The sequence below is a fragment of the Podarcis pityusensis genome (genome assembly GCF_964106645.2).
Source record: "Podarcis pityusensis genome assembly, chromosome: 16".
Lineage (NCBI taxonomy): Eukaryota > Metazoa > Chordata > Lepidosauria > Squamata > Lacertidae > Podarcis > Podarcis pityusensis.
The window spans coordinates 31,549,025-31,574,045 of record NC_138041.1 but is presented as its reverse complement, the minus strand read 5'-3'; the positions used below and the strand labels follow the sequence as shown (position 1 = coordinate 31,574,045).

At 44.0% G+C, this 25,021-nt stretch overlaps 1 protein-coding gene across 4 annotated transcripts in view; it reads right to left on the bottom strand.

Annotated features, from left to right (window-relative positions):
- Positions 1-24,011, bottom strand: part of LOC308465295 (uncharacterized protein) — a 44,130-nt gene extending 20,119 nt beyond the window's left edge. The window contains exon 1 of one of the 4 annotated variants that reach the window (XM_080985127.1): positions 23,759-24,011. In XM_080985127.1, the coding sequence (XP_080841253.1) occupies positions 23,759-23,848 (90 nt within the window). In that variant the 5' untranslated portion in view covers positions 23,849-24,011. Of the gene's footprint in view, positions 1-21,203; positions 21,308-22,970; positions 23,087-23,608; positions 23,698-23,758 lie in introns of those variants that run through there. The other 3 variants (XM_080985128.1, XM_080985129.1, XM_080985130.1) reach the window with 3 other exon arrangements.
- Between the last annotated feature and the right edge of the window lie 1,010 nt (positions 24,012-25,021).

Here is a 25,021-nt window from a genome sequence, read left to right as displayed (position 1 = left end):
GTTGCTTTTCCTTTAAACCCTGAAGAGCATTATCCACAATTTAAACTGGGGTACGCAAATCAGCAGAGCCTTGTTGTAGAAGCATCCTAGGACCAAACCACTTCTGAATGTGGGGTGAGCTAGCTCTTTTCACGAAGGGAGGTGCCTTCATAGATTAGTGGGCTATGCCATACTGTAAGTTTCCTCTCTGAGGTGCTAAAGCATGGGTAGGCAAACTAAGGCCCAGGGGCCGGATGCGGCCCAATCGCCTTCTCAATCCGACCTGCGGACGGTATGGGAATCAGCGTGTTTTTACATGAGTAGAATGTGTCCTTTTATTTAAAATGCATCTCTGGGTTATTTGTGGGGCATAGGAATTCGTTCATTTCCCCCCCCAAAAAAAAATATTGTCCGGCCCCCCACAAGGTATGAGGGACAGTGGACTGGCCCCCTGCTGAAAAAGTTTGCTGACCTCTGTGCTAAAGTTTCCTATGTGCAGGTGCTCCCCCCGACAATCTGCATGCAGAAATAATACAGTCTGAGAGAGGTGCAGAGAGTGGCTGGGGCAGCCCAGTCAGATGGTTGGGATACAAATAATAAAATTATTAAAATTTATTATTACAATATTTTGCTACTTGTAGGATCTGCAACACAGTGTTGCAGTATGGAGTGCTTTGGTTCAGGGTTCCAGCCATTTGATTCAATTCCAAGTTGTTTTGTCATAAAGCAAGGCTGTGTACACACCATGCACTTAAAGCGTCCCAAAGCATCTGCATTTTACCCTTCACAGAGCTACAACTCCCAGCAACTTCAATTATCATTAATTAATTGATATATTAATAGACCACCTATATAACAAAATGGCTTCTAAACAGTTTACAACTGTAAAAATCAATATATAATTAAAATCCACGATAAAAATCCACTGGGGCGTTAAAACATCCTTAGTTAAGCTATGCCATAAAGCAAACAGTCAAAACAAGAAAACCTGATGTTCATAAGGATGAGAGATAAAAACTGCAAGGTAAATAAGCATATTAAGGATTAAGAAATGACCTACACCGGTGGAGGGAAGTCACATAGGTGTAGTATTTATTTTTGTATTCTTTGTATTTGTTTGTACTCAGGTTTTTTGAAATAAGTGAGTATATGTTTGGTTGTATGTGCATATTAAATAATAAATAAATAAATAACCCTGGTGTTCAGTTCAGGGAAATGCTTGCTTAAAGAGGTGTGTGCTCAGGAGCCAATGGAATGCCATCATCGATGGGGCATTACCAAAAATGGCGGCCACCAGTGAAAATGCCAACTTCTATGTTACCACAAGCCAATAATCATCAGGCAATGGCAAAACTACATGGGCTGCCTTAACAAACTACAGTTCCCAGGATTATATGAGGGGGGTGAGGTGGGAGTCATGTACTTTAAATATATGGTGTATATGCAGCCCAAAATCGGATAGGTCCTAAAGAAATCAGAGCCTTTAATGTTGACATGTTATACTTTTGCTTGGAACTGATGTTTTATAGTGTGGAAATTGCTAACTCCCATAATCATTTACATATGGTAAAACTGCTGTTACGTAACCTGATGAGTAATTTGTTTTGGGCTAAAATAAATAAATAAATGCATTCCCTCCCTCCCTCCCTGTTGACTTAAGGAGTTGTGCTTTTCCACTATGGGAATTTGTTTGTTGATACCATGGACAGCTTGTAGACAGGTGGTTCCAAGTATACTGGTACCTCAGGTTACATACGCTACAGGTTACAGACTCCACTAATCCAGAAATATTACCTTGGGTTAAGAACTTTGCTTCAGGATGAGAACAGAAATCATGCAGCGGCGGCACAGCGGCAGCAGGAAGCCCCATTAGCTAAAGTGGTGCTTCAGGTTAAGAACAGTTTCAGGTTAAGAACAGACCTCCAGAACGAATTAAGTTCTTAACCTGAGGTACCACTGTACTCTCCAGCCATTGCTCTTCCTCTCTAAGCTGCAAGCAGGACTGCAGCTGACACATGGGGAAATTGTGCATAAAAATGAAAATATTTGTGGAAATTACACACAAAAAGACATCACATTGGGAGAAGTTGCTTGCAAAAAAAAAAAAAAAATTACATTTGCCATAACAGCATATAAAATACATTCATTAGGAGAAATGTGCCCTAAGATACTGAAGAATTTTCATGAGGATTTTTTTTAAATGCAAAATTGCTGCAGAAAGGCAGAGAACTGAATTTAAGATTGGAAAAGCGGATGTGCAGGATGTCATTTATGTCCCATTTGTGTTTTTTTTAAAAAAAATCAGCCAATCAGGAGGGACTGAGAATTTAAAAATCCAGAACTTTATAGTTAAATGGTTAGATAGGGATTGCCTGTCACTTAGACAGGGACCTTTTTCAGAGAGAGACTAGGGTTAGCTCGGCAGGTTAACCCTATCTGATCCCCTGAAAGGAAAGTAAAAGTCTTAGAAGGGGCTTTGAGATTGTTGCTGTTGTAGAAACACAAATAGCCATTCTAGGTGGAAATAGTCTATCCTGAGACTAGATTTAAGCAAGAGTGCTGCTTCAGGTTATATAGTGCTTCAGGTAAATAGTGTTTGGCCATAAACTAAGTATATGTGCCTCACATGAGTTGAAAAACCCCACTGAGGGCAAATCAATAAGAAGTCTAGTTTTGCTCCAGAAGTGCCTCCTCATTGCTTTCTGGGATAAGCGGATGCATGACACCCTTTGCTCAAGCAAAACCCCCGAGTTCAGCTTAATAAAGAAACCTTACCACAAACAGTCAAAACAGCATTGTTAATGGGAAGAGTCAGATTTTTATAAACACTCAGAAAATCGGTGAGATTACCCAGCTCCCATCTTCAGTGAGGGAGTCTGTCATAACACACATAAGGATTGGGGTGGTGGTAGACATTTTTTTTAAAAAAAAATAATTAATTAAAACACAGAGCATATTTGATCACTGGTGGAGGAAGAGGGAGTGGGGGAGCGCACCGCCCCTGGCACCACGATCCCGGTGGGGTGCCATCGCGGCTGCCCCCTGCGTGCTGAGCGCCATGCCCTCACAGGCGGCATGCCATGCTCCCAGGACACGCGCCACACCCTCCGGGATGTGAACCAGCAACGCCCACGCCTGATCTCTGCCCCCCAGTGCCGGAGCATGAAGCTCCGCCACTGTTGTTGATCTACCTTGCCAGGCCTGCTCTGAAAACTCAAGGATAGTGTGTCCAATAATATGGGACTATAATGACTATCCCCCATGATAGATTGGGCAAGAGATGCGGGACATAACATAATGTTTGAAGACCGGGAAAGGTTGTGTAGGAAAGGGGTCAAGTTCACTGCATGTACGGTGTTAAAGGAAAATGTTATGAAAATGATGTATAGATGGTACTTAACCCCTGTAAAATTAGCAAAGATTTATCACAATAGTGATAATGCTGGAAATGTAAAGAAAAAGAAGGTACCTTTTATTATATGTGGTGGACCCGCCCCAAGGGTGAAAGACTTCTGGGAGAAGATTTATAATGAACTGAAAAAAATGTTGAAATATACATTTATTAAGAAAGCAGAAGCCTTTCTTCTTGGAATAATAGGTCTGGAATTGCCCAAGAAAGATGCTAGATTGTTTTTGTATGCCACAACTGCTGCTAGGATTTTTCTGGTCAAGAATTAGAAAACACAAGAAGTGCCAACAGTGGAGGAATGGCAGATGAAGATGATGGACTTTTGGGAGCTAGCCGAGCTGACTGGAAGAGTCCGCGACCAGAAGGAGGAGGAGCACCAGGAGGAATGGATGAAATTTAAAGACTATTTAGCTAAATATGCTAAAATAACTTAAATAGAGATACTTGCAAGTACCAGATTGGCTAAGGATTTAAATATGTGACGTTATAGAATAATACGTTTAAAGTTAAATATGAAAAGAAAGAAAGATGTTAACTGAGTAAGTAACTTTTATGAGAAATTAGTTTTGGAAAACTTTGACAATGATATACACTGAAACTCAGCCAGGGGGGTTCGAGGAAGTCACTTAACAATGTTAACAAAAGTGGAACTATTACAATTAGGATTTATGTTTGTTTGTGTTGTTATTAATCTGGAAAATCAATTTAAAAAATTGAAAGAAAAAAAACCATAATGACTATCCCCCTTCATGGATCACTGCCTTGTCTTGGCGAAGGGGCTTGAATAATTCAGAGAAGCTATGAGCTATGCCGTGCAAGGCCACCCAACACGGACAGGTCATAGCCGAGAGTTTAGACTAAATGTGATCCACCTAGAGAAGGAACTGGCAGTCCACTCCAGGATTTTGCCAAGAAAACTCCATGGACATAAAAAAGGAGCAGCTTTGAGAAGTGAGAGTTTCCAAGGCATGCTCTGGTTCATGGGGTCACAGAGAGTCGAACACGACTAAAATAACTAAACAACAACAACGACTATCAGACACAAGTGGCATTTGCCAACTCTGCATTAAATAATTAAAATGATGAAACTAGATACCCATAATTATACTGCGACTGCAGAAAAGCCCTTGACACTGCTGGATTTACCTTGCTTGAGTTAATGGCGTGGGAGTGAGATAATCACTTTCAACAGCTCATAATACGAACGCATCCTAGTATCTCCACCAAGATCATCCTGCCCACACCCTAACATTCGGTGGAATGCCCTTAATAACATATAAGAGGAGGCTGCTGGGTCAATCTAGGCCAGCATCTTGGATGCACGTACAGCACATTTGAGGTTATCCAATCGGGAGGTTATCAGAGCACAGATTACTGATGTTGGTTGATCCCATTCCAGAAATAATATTTTCCCCACTTTCTTGATGTTTCAATGGTACATGGGAATGGATATTTGCAGAGGATGAGCAAAAGGGTCACAAGCAAAAGAATTCAGAGACAAAAATAAAGCCATTTGATGGAATGTTTTGAGTGAAGTGAGAAAGAGGATTTGGGGGATGGGGTAAAGTAGGTTGTTAACAGCTCCTTCTCCTAAACCAAGTAAGAAATTCCAGAATGAGTTCACATCCAAACTTTGGCCTCTGGGAAGTTAAATTCCATACTCAAAAAATAATCCTATGAGGTTGGGTTGAGCTCTATAGGAGAAAGTTTCTTTCTAGCCTTCCTAGCCTGGACAGAATGAGTGGAGTTGGCTAATTTTGCAGAGCCGAATTGGCTTCTCAGTCCTTTTGAAAAAAAGTTATTTGTTTTAAACCCAAAGATGAAAACAGCTTGGAATTTTGTTTTCCAACACTACAAAGCAAATCTTCTTTTATGCAAACTCGTAGGACGTTCCACATGTTGGATGTCTGTGCTGCAGAAAGCCATATGAGGTTGAAAGCAATCCATATGTGGAAGAACAGCATGCAGACAAATCTCTCCCACCACTTACTTCAGTCTGTGGACCTCCCAGAATGCCCCCCAGCCTTGAAGCAGTACCATATACTCCCCCTCCCTGTCCCATTTATAATGCTAAGTGATTCTCACTTTCCCAAAGTCCAGGGATACTGGCACTAAATTAGTTTGGATGAGACAGTACTAGAATCTCTGTAATACTATGGGTGGAGAGAAATTCGATTCACTTTGCATTGAAAGGTGAACCTACCTAATTTGTGCTTTCTAAAACAATAGGAGAACTGAAATGCACCCACCCTTCAAAGCTTGCACTCCTCTGAATTTTGCAATGCAGTTCTCCAGCCAAGTAAATGTGTACAAAAATGTAGACAGGTCAAAACCAGCACTTTGACTAGGGCCCAGAAACTAATTGGCAGCCCAGGGGTGTCTTGCCCATAGAGGTAAGTGGCCTGGGGCGCTGGGGCGCCAAGTTCTGGAGGGCACCAGGGAAGAGGCAGAGGCTGGATGCGGCACCTCCTAGCATCAGCTCACTGCCCTCACCTGCCTCCGCCATGCCATGCTGAAGCAGCGCTGCGCCCGGAGCCTCCGCCTCTTCCCCACCAGAGGAGCTGTCCTCCAGCCACTGCCTGCCTCCGCCAGCCCTGCAAAGCTGTCGGCAGCGCCACAAAAAGAAGAAGAGTTTGGATTTGATATCCCCCTTTGTCACTACCCAAAGGAGTCTCAAAGCGGCTAACATTCTCCTCCCCTTCCTCCCCCACAGCAAACACTCTGTGAGGTGAGTGGGGCTGAGAGACTTCAGAGAAGTGTGACTGGCCCAAGGTCACCCAGCAGCTGCATGTGGAGGAGCGGAGACGCGAACCCGGTTCATCAGACTATGAGTCTACCACTCTTAACCACTACACCACACTGGCACGGCCTTGGATGTCTGTGCTGCAGAAAGGTCGGCAACTCTGGGAAACAAGGACGGGGGGCACCAGAGGGATCTTTGCAGCACAGCGCTGGATATACTTAAGATGGCCCTGTGGCAGCCAGTACAATTGGGACCAGGATCAGTGTAATATCTTCAAACCATCTTGGCCCCGAAATCTGCCAACTGCTTCTAGCCTCTCACTTGCTGAAGGGTGTCCTGTTCCAAAGAGTGGGCAGAGATTGCAGGTCATTAAGGAAAATATCTCGTTCCTTTGTTAAAAGTATCTGGTAACGCTTTGAGCAAAACCATGCTGGGCTCTTCCAGACACCCTTTTAAAAAATAAAATAAAATTGTGCATTCATGGTTATTTGTGGTTACTATGATATCAAGGCAGTTATACACAATGCGGGTGGCGCTGTGGTCTAAACCACGGAGCCTCTTGGGCTTGCCGATCAGAAGGTTGGTTGGTTCGAATCCCCACGACGGGGTGAGCTCCCGTTTCTCTGTCCCAGCTCCTGCCAACCTAGCAGTTCGAAAGCACACCAAAAAGTGCAAGTAGATAAATAGGTACCACTGCAATGGGAAGGTAAATGGCGTTTCCGTGCGTTCTGGCTTCCATCATGGTGTTCCATTGCGCCAGAAGCTGTTTAGTCATGCTGGCCACATGACCTGGAAAGCTGTCTGTGGACAAAGGCCGGCTCCCTTGGCCTGAAAGCGAGATGAGCACCACAACCCCATAGTCGCCTTTCACTGGACTTCACCATCCACTTTCAGTATTATTTGCAGTATGATGTGTGGATGGTCCAGAATAAATCCTCGACTAATTCACTATTATCAATGACACGTTACAGAATCAATCTCTCTCTCTCTCTCTCTCTCTCACACACAAACACACACACACACACACACGTCTGGATGGGCTCAGTGACAAATTGCTTACCTCTCCACTCTTATATCCCAATACATCCCTGTGCCCATGATCTTAACTGGGAGTTAGGAGTCCAACAAGAGGGAATGGCTACCCATGCATGATACCAAAGCAACACCCTACACAGGTACTTTAAAAACAAAACAAAAAACCTACACCGAAAAGCTGAATTGGCGATTTGAAAATGATGCAAATTAGACTGTCATCTGGCTTGTTCACACAATTGAGTCACTACCTGGATCTCGCACTCATGAAGTAGAGAACATGCAAATCAGTCTGTCATTGCTAAAAATTGCGACTACTGCCCTCAAAACCTAACTTATCCAAAGGAGAAAACCGTAAAGGGGGATTGGGGGGTGGGGAAAGATGAGGAGATTCTGGGACTATTGCTTTAATCTTGACTTCAGGGGGCAGGATGCTTGTTGTAAATTTCACTTCATTGCCTGTGCATCACTGCAAAGCGTGGAGACCCAGCAGGGATGGGAATGAGAAAAGGGCCCTGGTTCGTCAGTCACAGGAAAGGCCAATCAGGAGAGTTGTTGTTGCAGAGTGCTCACCAGCAAGCAGTTTATTTTCCCCAAATTGTTCTGCTGTGCCAGATCCAAAGTATATTGGTCAACCCTGTATCTAAAAATACAAAAACATCACACAAATAGAGAATCATCTCCCAAGGGTAGCCCTTAACCCTGCTACCCTCATTATAATAATTTTCTTACATCTAACTGGTAAAGAATATGGGATAAATATAAAAATATATAAAGAGAGTTAAAGAATCCAGCTGTCTCTCTTCTGAAACCAGTGCTTGGTGCCCTAAGAATTGGAACTGACTTCTGTTTGTTTTTAACATCTGGAGGAAAAACAACTTCCTTAGATACAGAGATTTGGTTATTCAGGATAAGAAGCCTGATTATTAAAGAATCAAGAGCAGACTAAACCAGGAAAACCCTTTAAGCACATCCAGGTTTTCATAAACATCAAAAATCCCATGATTAATGATAATTCAAGAAGGTTAATGGGTTATGAACAAATAATTACCAAAATGACTGTTTATTGTCAAAATCATACCATTTAGTATTGAAATATGATACAGAATTCAAGCAAATAAAGGATTTTATGATTAAACTGATACAGAAAAAAAAGGAAAGAATACCCCAATGGAAGTATGGGAAAGCTTATGGAAAAGATCGCCTTATGTATAGCAATAAAGGGAGATAGTAACAAAGTAGTGATATGGTTTTATCTAACCCTAGTAACAGAGAAAATACCCGGGTTTATCCTGGAAATGTCAAAAAGAAAAGGGGGGTTATTACTGTATACGGTGGGAGAGTCAGCTAGCAAAAAAAAAAAAACACTTTTGGAAATATAAAAGGTTTTATAACAGAAATATTGCTAGACGACAACTCCAGTCTTCCATGGCCATTCGTTATACAGGTTGTGGCTGGTGGGAGTTGGAAGTTAGCAACATCATGGATCAGGGATTGGTTAAATTGCAGGAAGCAAAGAATAGGAATAAATGGACAGTTCTCCAAATGGAGAGAAGTAGAAAGTGGAGGCTTCAAGGGTCAGTACTGGGACTCGTGCTTTTTAACCTGTTCATAAATGATCTAGAGCATGGTTCCCAGTCGGTGGTCTGCGGACCCCAGGGGTTCCATGACACCATTCACATAACAAAAACTACCATAGAGATAACAAAATTTTTAATAGTAGGAGGTCCATAGTTTGGCTTTTGAAAAACAGGGGATCCACAGTACTTAGCTAATTGGGAACCACTATTAAGAGTTATATGTGAGGTGGCCAAGCTTGTTGATGATACTGAATTGTTCACGGTTGTTAAAACAAAAGGAGGTTGCAAAGAGCTCCAAGAGGACCTCTCCAAATGAAGTGAAAGGGTGGTAAAATGGCAAATGCAATTCAATGTAAGCAAGTGTAGAGCGATGCATGTTGGAGCAAAAATTGTTAGTTTCACATACACCGTGGGTAGGCAAACTAAGGCCCGGGGACCGGATCTGGCCCAATCGCCTTCTAAATCTGGTCAGCGGATGGTCCAGGAATCAGCGTGTTTTTACATGAGTAGAATGTGTCCTTTTATTTAAAATGCATCTCTGGGTTATTTGTGGGGCCTGCCTGGTGTTTTTACATGAGTAGAATGTGTGCTTTTATTTAAAATGCATCTCTGGGTTATTTGTGGGGCATAGGAATTCGTTCATTCCCCCCCCCCCAATATATATATAGTCTCCCCCCCCCCCACAAGGTCTGAGGGACACTGAACAAGTTTGCTGACCCCTGACATACACACTCATGGGGTCTGAACTGGAGGTGACAGATCAGTAGCAAGACTTGGGGGGTCACAGTAGATGTTGACCCAACGTGCAGGGACTATTAAAAAAAAAAAAAAAGGCAAATGCCATGCTAGGGATTATTTGGAAAGGAATTGAAAATAAAATGGCCAATACTGTAATGCCATCATACAAGTACAGTGGTGAAGGGAGAGGAGAGAAGAGGGGGGAGGTAAAACTCCATCGTGTTTTAGCTAGCTCCAAAGAATGCTCGGAAGACAATAGGGGCGGCGGCCAGTCTTTGGAAGCTATTCCACTGGCTGTCTCTGCGCAGATTCTGCAATAAACCTTTTTCTCTGTGAAACCCACCCTGGTGTTTGCTTGACTCCTTCATGCTAACGGCAAGGGCACGAGGTGACTGGATCCGGACCCCTTAGGTTCAGATATCCTAACAGTGGTACCTCTGGTTGCGAACGGGATCCAATCTAGAGCCCCATTTGCAACCTAAAAGGAACGCAACCCGCGTCTGCACACGCGTGGGTTGCAATTCATTGCTTCTGCGCACGCGCAGGACATCATTTTGTGCGTCTGCACGTGCGCGAGTGGAGTAACCCCTTCCGGGTTGCCGCGGGATGCAACCTGAAAAGGCGTAACCTGAACCAAACGTAACAAGAGGTATGACTGTATATGTTATGACCACATCTGGAGTACTGTGGACAGTTCTGGTTGCCTCACCTCAAAAGGGATATTGTCGAGTTGGAAAAGATTCAGAAAAAGGTCACCCAAATGATCAAGGAGATGGAACAACTGCCCTATAAAGGAAGGTTGCAGCGCTCGTAGGGTTGCCATATTTCAAAAAGTGAAACTCCAAACACAAAAATTGTTGAGGGGTTGTTGTTTTTTGCAAATTTTTGAGCTATTTTTAAGGAAATTCACCAAAATCTACACTTCCGACATTTTCCTGGACATTAAAGAGATTTCCAACAGCCGAATCCTGGTAATGTCCAGGAACTTCCGGATATATGGCAATCCTAAGTGTTAGAGACTTCTTAGTTTAGAGAAAAGGTGAGTTAGAGGTAACATGATAGAAGTTTATACAGGGGTACCTTGGGTTAAGTACTTATTCATTCTGGAGGTCCGTTCTTAACCTGAAACTGTTCTTAACCTGAAGCACCACTTTAGCTAATGGGGCCTCCTGCTGCTGCTGCGCCACCAGAGCACGATTTCTGTTCTCATCCTGAAGCAAAGTTCTTAACCCGAGGTACTATTTCTGGGTTAGCGGAATCTGTAACCTAAAGCGTATATAACCCGAGGTACCACTGTAAAATTATGTAGAGCTTTTCTCCCTCTCCCACAAGAACTCGTGGAGCTCCAATGATGCTGAATGTCGCAAGATTCAGGACAGTAGACTATTCTTACGTTTTTATATAACACCTGAAGGATTGCAGATTCCCCATTAACCCTGCTGTAAGTAGAGATATCGGAGAATTAGGATGGAAATGGAAACAGAAGTTGCCAACGTCTGCAGAATTTGTCCCATGGTCTGGAAAGGAATACAAACGGTATTTGCTGCTGTTGTTTTCAGCCTGCAAATGATATGTAATTTATGATGCCCCCCCCCCCACATTTGCATTGTTTCCTTCAAATTGAAATGAGTGACATGGAATAACTTAATAACAATGTAATTACTTACATTAAATTCCGCCACTGCAGACAGCCAGACAAATAACATGGATTTTGCCAGAAACTGAACTGCAGCAGAACGGAAACAGCACTGCACAGTTGGAACATAGTTGGAATGGAAACCTATGCCTTCTTACATCCCTAGTTCTAAGTGATGGTTCCCAGCTCTGAAACTCACTGAGCAGTATCCAACTAAATAGTTCTGCTAGTGCAAGTATTTCTGCTTGTCCAGTGGTACTTCCTTTGTGGGGACCCTCAAAACAGATTTAGGGGGGCATGGGAAAGGAGGGAATATTTCTTCATGCTGCCTGAAGTCCTTGTACTAGCAGATCTATTTAGTAGGATGCTGACTATTATCGCTGGCTAGAGCCATGCCAACACACGCTTTACTGAATGGTGATCAACTTCACACCATAAACTTTTCCGATTTGTATTTTCTCAGACTTAAAAAGAAACTGCTGCAGAGTTTTTGATGATGCTCTTGTCTCCAGAGTTGTTTTAGCTGTTTTGAATTCTCTCTCTCTCTCTCCCGCCCCCCTGACACACACACACCGGCTACCCTTTCTGAGGTAAAAAGGCAATTAGCATGTTATAACAATACACAGACACGTCAGTAGTTGCAATTTTAGAAATTCTCCTTTCCCGTCGTCATTAGAGAGTATTGCTATGCTTCATGCACTCAAATCATTAGGCACCAAAACAGAGACATGAATACCCCAAACACTGCGTTCCCTAAAGCAGCTGTCATGGCAAATCAGCATCAGGCATCTATACATAGGGAAGTTATGCTTAGGCACTTATCAAGGGAAGGGTTGTAGCTCAGTGGTAGAGAGTCTGTTTTGCATGCCAGAGGTCCCAGGTTCAATCACCGGCGTCTCCAGCTGGCAAAGACTTCCTAAACCCTGGAGTGCTGCTGCAGCTCAGTGTAGATGATACTGAGGTAGGTGGCGGTCTGACTCTGTACAAAGCAGCTTCCTATAAACAAGCTTGGATAGAAAACCCAAAACAAATCCGCATTCTAAAAAAGCGAACACCTTCAGTTCCATTCTCAAACCAAAATATGGAATTTGGTATAACCAGAGAGGAGCCAAACGTTGATCAACTTCAGGTGGCCACTTTTATTATTATTATTATTATTATTATTATTAACAACAACAGTCACATCTAGAAACTGGAATTTTCAATGGGCATTGCTGTCCACAAATGGTCAACATCATGCCTATATGCCAGTTGTAAGATTGCTATATAGTCAATTACAGAAGAATTCTAATTGAGTTTGGTACCTTTCTCTGTGAAGTAGTGTTTTTATTTGTACACAGATTGTAACAGCTGGTGTTTTTAGTTTGATAATTTTATTTCCTTAATTGTTTATACATGATGGCCCTTGTGGTCCCTTCCAACTCTACAATATCAGGAAATCTTTAATGTTTGGTGTTTTATTATGTTTTTATAAGTGCTGGAAGCTGCCCAAGTTGCCAGCGGAAACCAGCAGCTTTTGAATTATGGTGCTGGAGGAGACTCTTGAGAGTCCCATGGACTGCAAGAAGATCAAACCTATCCATTCTGAAGGAAATCAGCCCTGAGTGCTCCCTGGAAGGACAGATCCTGAAGCTGAGGCTGCAATACTTTGGCCACCTCATGAGATGAGAAGACTCCCTGGAAAAGACCCTGATGTTGGGAAAGATGGAGGGCACAAGGAGAAGGGGACGACAGAGGACGAGATGGTTGGACAGTGTTCTCGAAGCTATGAACATGAGTTTGACCAAGCTGTGGGAGGCAGTGGAAGACAGGAGTGCCTGGCTTGCTGTGGTCCATGGGGTCACGAAGAGTCGGACACAACTAAACGACTAAACAACAACAACAACAACAATCATCATCATCATCATCATCATCATCATCATTACAGTTCTATGATTCTATGTTTGTATTTCATATTTAAATGATACAGGCCAGTGGTTGATACAAAAATCTATCTATCTAGAACTGTCAACCAGAAGGAGGCAGAATATGTTTCTTCTTTAATCTGTCCTGCACAGAGCACCTCCAGCGTCTCCATTTCCCAGCTCCCAGTTGCGGGTCTCCCTATTGCAGCCTCAGATGTGAAATACTCCCTTTCTGTGTTTTTTCCTCCCCAGATAATGTACCTTAGTGAATATCATTGGTATTTGCTCCTTATCATTCCTTCCAATAACAAATTCAGGTGGGGAGCGCCAACAGGATTGCAGCCAAAACAAGGCCATGGGGGGGGGGGGAGGGAGGTATCAACATATCTGGTGTAACCCCAAGGTTTTTGTTTTATAAGTCTTCTGCTTTTGGGGAGGGGAAGGAGTTACAATTCCATTCTACACCATGCTTGTGTTGGTCCTTTGGCTTGATGATTGTGTTATTACAATTTTGGGGCCGTATCAAATGGAACCCAGTCAGTTTTGCCACAGATTGACAATTATTGGCTTGTGGTAACAAAGAGTTGGACTTCTTAACTGGTGGTGAATGCCCTTCCTGCTTAAATATGAGAGGTCACATCAGTATTGGCATTCTGCTGGTTCCTGAAGACGTGCCCATTTAGGCAAGCATTTCATTGAATTTGAACTTGTGATCTAATTGTTTTAATTGCCTTTTGTACCGTTTTCCTTACTATGCTTCTTAACTGGCTTGTTTTATTGCATTTTTAAATTATGGATCCTTTTAACACCTTGACTGATTTTTTTAATTGTGAATTTTAACTACACCTGGATTTTATACTTGTTTTGCATGCAGAAGGCAATGATTGGCTTAGGTCTCTCTTGTCCTTCCCCTCTTTACTAAAAAATGCGGTACGCCAGTCCTGCTGTATTTGGGGACTCTCCAGCTCTAACACCAAAGCCAGCGTGGTGTAGTGGTTAAAAGCGGTAGTCTCGTAATCTGGGGAACCAGGTTCGCGTCTCCGCTCCTCCACATGCAGCTGCTGGGTGATCTTGGGCCAGTCACACTTCTTTGAAGTCTCTCAGCCCCACTCACTTCACAGAGTGCTTGTTGTGGGGGAGGAAGGGAAAGGAGAATGTTAGCTGCTTTGAGACTCCTTAAAGGGAGTGAAAGGCGGGATATCAAATCCAAACTCCTCCTCCTCCTCCAGTGGAATTGGGACTGGCAGGGCAGAAAGGCAGGAAGACCAACCACTAGGTGGAGCCAGAGCGAATGATAAGCAGAGCCACCCCCTGAACCAGGGGTGCCATCTTGAATAAAATATTGGAGTGGGCAGGTAAGTCCCGACCCACATAATCGATCACATGAGACACAGTGTGCACACACACAATTTGAATGGCAATGTCTATCAACCTGGGTGCCCCCGGTCCCCTCAAATATTTTATTGGGGGTGCGAAGACTCCTCAGCCTCTAGGAGTTGGCTCTTATTTCCTGCAATGGTTGCAAGAAGGCAAGTGTGACAGCAGCTGGCCCTGCTGTAATATCCTCCACTCTCAGAGACCCTGGAGAGTCACTGTATTGGGATAGGTGTACAAAAGGCTGTATCCAATGTCCATTTGTTGCGCCAGTAGATGGCAACATTTAAAGGTTGTGCAACAAGGGAATCCAACACAACAGTTGTGTAATCTGCTTAACAGTAAACTTTGGTAATGCACTTGTATTTTCCCTTGTGCAACAATGTTCTGTTAGCACAACTATACCCCTAAGTGATTTCAAGGCAGTGGTACATTGCATACAACCCCAAACAGTATGACTTGGTACAGTTCACTAGTGTAGCAGCAGATACTGGAAGAGAAGCGCCCATTCCTCCCCTGCCCGCCCCCCAGATTTTCTAATTGTGGTAGTCTTTACTGGCTATAAACAGTGCTTCAGCAGTTGCATGCCAAGGCACCTATTTTGTTGCCCCGGCTGCATCATTTACTGTACGGATTCAACTTGCATTATTTGGTCGGTTGATCTGGCAGGAGACCTCGGTACGGCAAGCTGTGATTCTGGCTCCACTGCCAGTTGCTTTTACAGACTTAATAGCTGAAATGTCATAGACTTTATTAATCAGACTGCATTCTTTGCTAATTGATGGACATAGTTTCGGAGTTGAAATTTTTTAATACTTCACTGAGCTCGGGAGTGATCCGTCATGGAAAAAATACACAGCAGACTTTCTCTCTTGCTTCAAGCGCAACCAGCCCTAGACTTCCTGCGACATTCTCTCTCCTTCTGCTTCATGTTATTTACATTATTATCCCATCCTTTGCCTTAGGCCGGGATATGGAACCTGTGCCGTGCCCTATGTTTTGGACTACAACTCCCATCAACCCTGACCATTGTTTTCATATACAGTGGTACCTCAGGTTACATACGCTTCAGGTTACATACGCTTCAGGTTACAGACTCCGCTAACCCAGAAATAATGCTTCAGGTTAAGAACTTTGCTTCAGGATAAGAACAGAAATCGTGCTCCGGCGGCACGGCAGCAGCAGGAGGCCCCATTAGCTAAAGTGGTGCTTCAGGTTAAGAACAGTTTCAGGTTAAGTACGGACCTCTGGAACAAATTAAGTACTTAACCAGAGGTACCACTGTATAGGGACGTCCCATTCCATAATGATAATTTTACTATTTATACCCCACCCATCTTCCTGGGTTGCCCAAACCACTCTGGGCAGCTTCCAACATACATAAAAAAAATAATAAAACATTTTAATTTTTTTAGTGAATAGGGTTATATATTTATTTTCAAATGTATTTTATTAAGGATTTTCTTGGTTTACAAAAGTATGTGCAATGTCTCTTTCTCTCTCTCTCTCTCTCTTTCCAAGTAACATTTTTTACAGATCGATTTCATTTATTGAGACATTAGGAAGAAGAGGGGGAAAGAGGGGGGGGGAGGTGTGGGGGTGGGGTCAGGTGGCAATGTTTCTATTATACTTAATATATGTGGGGTTGTGTGTCAGTGTCGCTTGTGCAGGTTCTCTGCTATTCACTTGTGTTCCTTTGGTGGTGAGAGAGGTTGGGGTTGGCCTAGGGTGTGGTTGTTTGTTTGTGATTGGCTGTGGTGGTCTTTGTTTTCATGTGTAAGTGGGGTGGGTGGGTGTTTTGGATCAGGTTAGCCATATTGATTTGTATGCTGGTGGATTTTTGTCGTTGTCTTGCTGGGCTGATAATAAAACATTAAACATTTTGAAAAAAACCTTGCCTATACAGTGGTACCTCAGGTTACATACGCTTCAGGTTACATATGCTTCAGGTTACATACGCTTCAGGTTACAGACTCTGCTAACCCAGAAATAGTACCTCGGGTTAAGAACTTTGCTTCAGGATGAGAACAGAAATTGTGCTCTGGCAGCGCAGCGGCAGCAGAAGGCCCCATTAGCTAAAGTGGTGCTTCAGGTTAAGAACGGACCTCCGGAACGAATTAAGTACTTAACCCGAGGTACCACTGTACAGGATAACTCCATACCCTCCCACTTTTCTCCAATGAAAATAGGGACATCCTAAGGAAAAGTGGGACATTCCAGAATCAGATCAGAAATTGGAACGGCTTCTCTAAAACAAGGATGTCCCTGGAAAATAGGAACACCTGGAGGATCTGAGAACATAAGAAGTGCCTGCTGGATCAGACCATCTAGTCCAGCATCCTGTTTTCATGGTGGCCAACCAGATGCCCATGGGAAATTCACCAGCAGGACCCACAAGAGCACTCTCCGCCTCCTGCGTTTCCTAACAAATGGTATTTAGAAGCATTACTGCCTTTGACTGTGGAGGAAGCATAGCAATCCTGACCAGCAGCCATCAATAGCCCTCTCCACCATTAATTTGTCTAAACCCATCTAAGCTGGTGGCCATCACTGTCTCCTGTGGGAGCAAGTGCCATAGTTTAACTGTGCTGCAGGACGTTCTTCCAACATTCCAACATTCAGCTTCTTTGAATGTCTGTGAGTTCTAGTGCTTTGAGGAAGAGAAAAGAAACATCTCTCTCATGTCACCCCTTAATCCAATTGAACTTAAAGGTAAAGGGACCCCTGACCATTAGGTCCAGTCGTGGCCGACTCTCCCAGTGCAGAACCCAAGGTGGTTCACAAGATGCCACAGAATTGCACACCAATCCATTATAAATATTGAATAACAATTAAATAAGCTATTATATATAAAAAAACCACCAAATCAAAACAACTTAGAACCATTTACGCCACCCACCTTTAGAAGTAAAAGGTAAAGGGACCCCTGACCATTAGGTCCAGTCGTGGCCGACTCTGGGGTTGCGACGCTCATCTCGCTTTATTGGCTGAGGGAGCCAGCGTACAGCTTCCGGGTCATGTGGCCAGCATGACTAAGCCGCTTCTGGCGAACCAGAGCAGCGCACAGAAACGCCGTTTACCTTCCCGCTGGAGTGGTACCTATTTATCTACTTGCACTTTGACGTGCTTTCGAACTGCTAGGTTGGCAGGAGCTGGGACCGAGCAACGGGAGCTCACCCCGTCGCGGGGATTCGAACCGCCGAACTTCTGATCAGGAAGTCCTAGGCTCTGTGGTTTAACCCACAGCGCCACCCGCATCCCTTCCCAATTGAACATACTCCCTAGGAAATATATTTAGTTCTGAAATCTTCTTTGTAGTGACTATTACGTTCACAACAGCAGGAGAAAGAGGTACAGACTCCTTTAAGAAGCCATTGCATGTGGTCTGAAAGAAAGGAGGCGGAGGGGAGACTGCATTTCCTGCCCTACCTAAGTGGTGTCCCTGGAGGGATTTGAATTCAGGATTCTTAAAAGCCTGCAATCTAGATAACACACTTCCCCACACTTAGGAGCTAGCAGGAAGCATTTAATTTCAACTATGCATATGTGCTTCCTCCTCCTGGAATCAACATATTGTGGTTTTATTTTTATTTTATTTTTCTTAATAAAAAACAGAATTCCCCAAAAATAAATTGGACCCAGTTTTCAAATCAGCCATTCAGTGGGGCAGAGGAGGGAAGAATGAGCCTTGAGGCATGATCATAAAAAGAGAGAGCGTTATGCTCCACAATTATGGCACTGCTTCTGCTAATTAAGGCAGCATGGTATATGGAAAACAAGACGTATAGATAGAGAAATCTGGTTTCAAATTCCTGCTCGGTTGTCAACCTCACTGGGTGTCCTTAGGATCACCCACCTCTCGACCTAACCCACATCATATGGCTACTGTGAGCCTGAGAAACCACACCAGACCATCTAAGCCAGGGGTTCCCAAACAGTGGTCTGTGGACCAATGGTGGTCTGTGCTGTTTTTGTGGATTTGTGGTTGGAGACAGGAGACAGCCCATCAGTCACATCAAATATTCATATAGATTTGCAGTTGTTCATCCATTGCCTCCTCCACTTCTCACATAATATTCTGCTGTGTTACAACCTGAACGCTACAGAATTCAATTTGAAATACAGCAAAGTAACAGGCAAGAAACAAAACAAGCAATAAAATACAGTTGCAGAGTACAGTATTGCAATTGCTACGACAGGCGGAGGTTAGTATGCAACTACATATGTACTGAAATTAATGAACACAGCTAAGTTGGGCCCATTAATTTCAATGGGTCTACTCTGAGTAAACCTTAGTCGAATTCCACCCAGAAAAACCATCAAGTGGTCCACCAAAAACCTCAACAATTTCCCCATGGTCTGTGGGAAGAAAAGTTTGGGAACCACAGATCTAAACAAATTATGAGGATATTTTCACTTTTATAAAGATGCAACTACATACATATGCTAGTGGATAGCCTTACGGGATCTCTGTGGGACTTACTTGTTTCTCCTGGGGTGTGGAGGGTCTCCCTTAATAGACTTGGGGCACTGGCCAAGTTTGCATATACTATGTGGCATGTGTATAGCCACAAATTTAACCTGACATTTTTCTTTTTTTTGCAAAGAGTGGGTTGAAATAAACTCTGTCTCTTGCTGTCAGGGTTTACACCGAGTATGTAGTGCCAACAGGATTTTCTGGGTCCGGTGCACAGTGGTCTGGTTTGCACATAACCCAAAACTATGGTTTAGAATTATGCCTGAATGCTGCCAGTGGCTTAACTATAGTGTGTTTACTTTCAACAAACCACAAGCTGAAGCAATGGCTTGTTGTTGGTTGTCCAGGGACTCAGGCAGGAATCTTCCCTGGTCCTACCTGGAGATGCAAAGACATGGACCTGGGACTTCCTGCACATACAGGAGATACCCTATCTCTACAGTACAATCTATTGGCCAAATTTATTTTCACAATGACCTGGGATGAATGTGATAAGTTCTTTGAGACTGGTTTCTCTGATGGTGTCTCCAAATACATCTTTCATTAGGATCCACCTAGTTCATGTAGCAAAGATTATTTGGAAAGATATACAAGCAACAATATTCAGAGCCAAATTAAGGTGATATAACTAGGGCTGCACTCCAGTGCACCTGGGAATAGGCTCGATTGAGTTTACTGCCAAGTACACATATATAAGATTGGGGTGTACAGTGTTATCATATATGGCAGTCTCCCCCAGTGAGGAGTTACAGACCAAAACATTTGGAGGGCATCAACTTGGGGAAGGATGCTATACAGACTTGCGCAAACTAGTGGGTGGGCATCCAGCACAACAGCTCTCCTAGCAGGAACTTGTTGTGCAGAAGATTCTACAATCTATTTGCAATCCATTTGCAACAGCCAGAAACCTGCTTATGTATTCTCTTGTGCAATAACAGGCAGATCCATGCCATATTTATAGCCAGTGACTTTTCCAAAGAATCATGGGAACTGTAGTCTGCTAAGGAAACTGCAAATTCTAGCCCCATGAGGGGGGAAACTACAGTTTTCCTAGATATGCAGATGAGGACTCTCATAAATGAAAGTTCTGTTATATAAAACTCCATGCATACAGAACAGTAGCCTTTCGGGGGGGGGGGAGTTTCTGACCATGTCTTCTCCCTGATCTGCTAGCTTTCTGTGCATACAAAGGATTTTTATTTTTACATGGAGGCACATTCTATCGTACACCCTTGACTGAAAAACAGTAGGCTCCTTCTATCTGGGATGGTCTTCATCTTCCACCGAGCACACAGTTTTGGGAGGGACGCACAAGGAGCAGGGAGGGAGGGGAGGGGACACCCGCCTAGCCAGTCAGATCAGCCAAACCAACCCTGGCGATCAGTGGGGTGACAGATGTCGCAGCCAGATCACCTTCACATCCTATCATATGCGTCCCTGCCTGCAACTGAAAGTAGTAAAGTCCAGTCACAGGTTTACCACCTCTGTGGGAAGAAGGCCTAGCCAATAAATCTTTTAAAAATAAATTTGCAGGCTTAGTGGTTTGTCCAATCAAAGCTCCAAGGCAGGAAATTATACTTTTTATTTGTCTGAATAGGGATAGGGAGGTCTATCAGAAGGCTCTGACAGAAACTAATTTTTTAGCTCTCAGAGCCATGCTTAGATGTGCTGCAAAGCTGTGCAATGGTCTTTAAACAGACCAATGTTGAAATCATATTCATGACTCGAAATGATTGTATTTCCAACAAAGAAAAAGAAAAAGAAAGAAAACTTCACAGCCACAAGATTAATGGCTTGTGAAGTCTTAAAAGGAAAAAGCCAATGTTATTTCTTGTCAAAACCATGAAGGCCAAAAAAAGACCCCAGACTGCTTACTTTCTCCTCTTCAAAAGCCATCTGTCCAGTCATATGGACGCTTGATAGAGTGCAATGCACATTCAAAGCCAATGAGTTCCCTGGAAAAAATCCTGGGAACTGTGGCTTCTTAAGTGACTGCGAATTGTAGCTCTGTGAAGGGGAATACAATGTTCTCTTAAACAGAAAAAGTAAAAAATAAATAAAAAGTCAAATATGAAAACACAGCACAAACTCCATTCGTGGGTAAACAAAATAACTGAGGTAGGAGCTGCACCCACACGTCACCCACCCACAAAAACATCTCCCAAATACATCATTGGCAGTCCTCTGCACACAAACCTCACCCTCAACTATTCCCAACTACCACAGTACCCATAATACAGCTAGTACGCAGCCAGCTATTTGTTGCAAAGCTAACATCTGGCACACACAAAATCCTAGGCAGCATTAAATACAACCAGTTAATTCACCCACCTCTATCTAGGGCAATACCGCACCATACAGACAGCAATATAAATGTTCCCTTCTCATCTCCCACCCAGTTGGACATAGTTGGTTGTTGTTAATCTGTTCTTCACCCTAAGATCCTGGGGCAGGTTACTGGGACAGATCACAACAATTTAACCACAATATTAAAAAACAGTTTGAAACAGCGTACAATAAAAAAAACTGGGTGGGTCCTAAAAATCCTCTCACAGTAAACTGATTCAGTCTCTCACACCGAGTCGTATTAATAAACCTTACAAACCTTCAGAAAATATAATCCAGACTCTGACCCTTGGCAGCAAAAAAACACAACTTCAGTTACCACCCAATAATACATCACTCACTTTCTCCTCTGGGATAATAAATTCAACTCTAGAAACTTAAAGCAGGTTGTGCCCTTGAGGCAGACCCAATGAGTTCCTATGCATACATGGTCAAAATCAAGGAACTCTCAATGGAGACAAGGTGTTACTTGTGCTAATGCAATTGACATGTGTGCTTGTTTATATCTACAGCAGCATAGGGGGGAAGCCTGACGTGGGGAGTGGCGTTTAACTCTTTCTTTCCAAATCCTGACAAAATTGGCTCTCAGAAGCTGCTTCTACCATTTCATCTGAACGGGGCCAATGGTCACTACAAATGCAAATAGCAGTTTTGGAGTGAGGATTTTTGTCAGGAGCATGTCAGGGATAGAAAAGAGTTAAAATTTTACTCCTCACAGTCCGAAAGTTGTTAAGGCTTCCCTGAGGTTACTGTTTACATGAATTAATCTGCGTATTTATTTTTTAAAAATGTAATCAACATCATTTATAGTTTGGACCATTAGGTTGTATCCAAGGTAGAGCTAAGTTAAAGTCATTTAGCGGTACACTTGTTCTGTTGACAAAATGATATGCACCAATGGAACGTAGGCCGATCCACACCATACATTTTATAGCACATCCAGCACACCTTCAAAGCACATGGCTTCCCCCAAAGAATCCTGGGAACTGTAGTTCTTCCTGTTAATCATGCTGCTTTAAACATGGATCTTTATTCTATTTTGATTTTGATTTGTAATGTTTTATTTTCTCTTGCCTCTGAAAGCCTTACTGGAAATGTAACATGGTATAAAAATTAAACACACACACACACTCACGAACCCTGCCATTTTCACTGCCAAATTTCAGCGATGGAACAAATGCTTAGCCTATCACACTTGCCTCTTACAATCTCTTTAAAGACAGGAATCGAGAACCAGTGGCCCTTCAGATTTTATTCAGCTCCTCACTTCGCTGGTCCAGCGCCAGATTTAGGGTGGTGCAGGCTGTTCCTCTGCAAAGGGCACCGAGCCAAGGGGTGCAAAAAATCCATTTTGGGGTGCCAAATTTTGGCCTTGCACAGGGCGCCATATTACAAAAGATGACCCATGTCCGCCCCTGATTAGCCTTATAAAGCATGACTTACAGTCAAGGATAATGGAAACCGTCCCCCAAAAAACCTCATGGGCAACAGACTTCGCCCCACGTTGGCAGCAACAGTGTGAGAACAGCAGTCAAACAGATCACACAGGTTTTTGAAACTGTACAAAAGCCTGAAGCACCTGTTTGCCTAAAAAGGAAAGTAGGAGGAAGGCAGGAGGTAGCAGGTACAGTTTCAGACCTCTGAGTCCTTGAAAACAAAGCAAAAGCCATCCTCTGTTATCTGTGGCCAGAGGACCAAATTAATTAGCTCAACAGGCTCATCTGAGCAGCTCTGCCTCGCCCACCCCCTCACCTGTTTTAATCGGGATTTCCATCTAAGGCACCGATTCCAGAGCGTGAAAAGCCTTTCAGATATGAGGTGGTCAGGTCCTTCCTTGCAACTTAATTAAAAGGAGAGCGGGGCGGGCGGGGGAGGGGTACACGTGACAGATCAAAGAGGAAAACACACTCGTGTGTCCTTGCTCTATAGCCCACCGCCCCCGTCTCCAAATTTTCCGCGTAGCATAGTTTAAAAAACCAGAACAAAAAACAAAAAAACAGAAAAAGACCAGAGTCAACGGGGTGAGAATAAAAGGCGACCGTGTACGCTGCTCTCCACTCTCGGGCAGAGAAAATCATAAACATCTCCCCTCGCTGACTTGAAAGGCGGTAGCCGCCTCCCGCTCTCCACCCACCTTTTTTTTTTATTTTTCACACATGGGCACAATTTGCAAATCAAAGCGTTTCCTTCTCTTCCAGATCCCCCAGCACAACCACCACTCGCTGGAAAAACAAAAACATCCTGGCATGTCTGGACAAGCCAACCCACCAACCCCCCCCCACTCCCCGCCCCCCCCCCCGTCCCCGGTTGAAGAGAAAACGCAATTACGCACCAACCCCACACTTTGTGGCTCGGCGTTATGAGCCCCCCACTCCCCACGCATCACCTACCGCTGGAGTTGGGAGTTTTAAGGGTGCCCCGCCACCCCTCACTAAGAGGGAGAAATCTACCCAGAAGGAAGGAAGGAAGGAGGGGGACCCGAAAGAGAGCACCCCCTCCCCGCCCGCCCGCCCACCACGTAAACATCCCCACGGGGTTACCTTGGCTTCTGACCCCCAGATGCAGAACGCCGCCGCTGTCAACAGATGGAGCCAGCCTGATCTCAGGGGTAAAGGGGGACTTTTGCCCATGCTTGCTGGCTCCTGGAGCTGCTTTTGGCAGCGGGTTTGAGCGTTGGGAAGGGAGCGGGAGCAAGAGCTAGAGCAGCTGTTCCTAATACCTTTCCCTCCCAAGATTGGTCCTCCTTCTGCGCCCTCTCTCTCTCTCTCTCATTCCCCCTTTCCTCCTCCTCCACTCACTCTCTCCTCCTGTTCTCCCTCCCCTCATCTCCTTTCTCTTCGCTCTAAACTCCCCCCACCCCACCAAAAAAACGCACAAAACACCCTCAGGGTGTGTATCACCTGCAGCAGGGGATGGGTGGAAGACGATGGGGAAAGTTGAGTCTTTTCCTCCCTTTGCTCAAACACCATTTAGGTCCCAGGAAGATTTCTGGGCATGGGAGCTGCACACAGCCAGCAGCCTTGATTTCGTGGGAGAAACTCATGGATGGTTGTTGTTGTTGTTGTTGTTGTGTGGTGTCGTCAAAACCCCACCACCACACAAAAAGAGGTCTATAAAGGTTTCTTCCTTTCCCATCCCATCCAACCCCCAAAACCAGTTTTCCACAACTGAGCCAGTCCACTTTGGGGGGGGGGGGGGGAAGTTCAGATCAGAGGAGGAGATTTATTTATTTTTGCAATTGCCCCTATAAGTCCAGCAGCTGTTACAGTCTTAATTACCAAGTTGAGGCTCTCCCTGCCCTATTGAAGAACTGTCCAAAATGATCTACCTTACCCAATACTTGCCTTGTCTTACAGGGACAAACAAAACAGGTATCTATTGGACTTCCACTTTCAGCTCTGATAAATATTTGTCAAAGGAACATGGGGGTCCAGGTTTAGTCCTCAGGATCTCCAGGTAGAGCTAAGAGAGATTACCTTCCTGAAATGTTGGAGACCCACTGCCACTCAATGTTGACCCGCTCTGGCTTGGTATCAGGGGCACCAACTTGACTAAAATATGCCCCCCCCTCAGGTAACCAACGCCTTGAATAATTAATCACATGACTTGGCATGCACACACCATTCGAATGGCAATGGCCTTCAACTTGGGGGGGAGTTGACCCCCTCAAATATTGGCTCCTATGTTTGGTATAAGGCAGTTTCCCATGTTCCTAAGTTACAGGAGGAAGCAGCTTCCAAACTTCTATGTGTGCATGGCCATGGACCACTTAAAAATTGCTCAAAGCCGCAGTAGCCTACTTA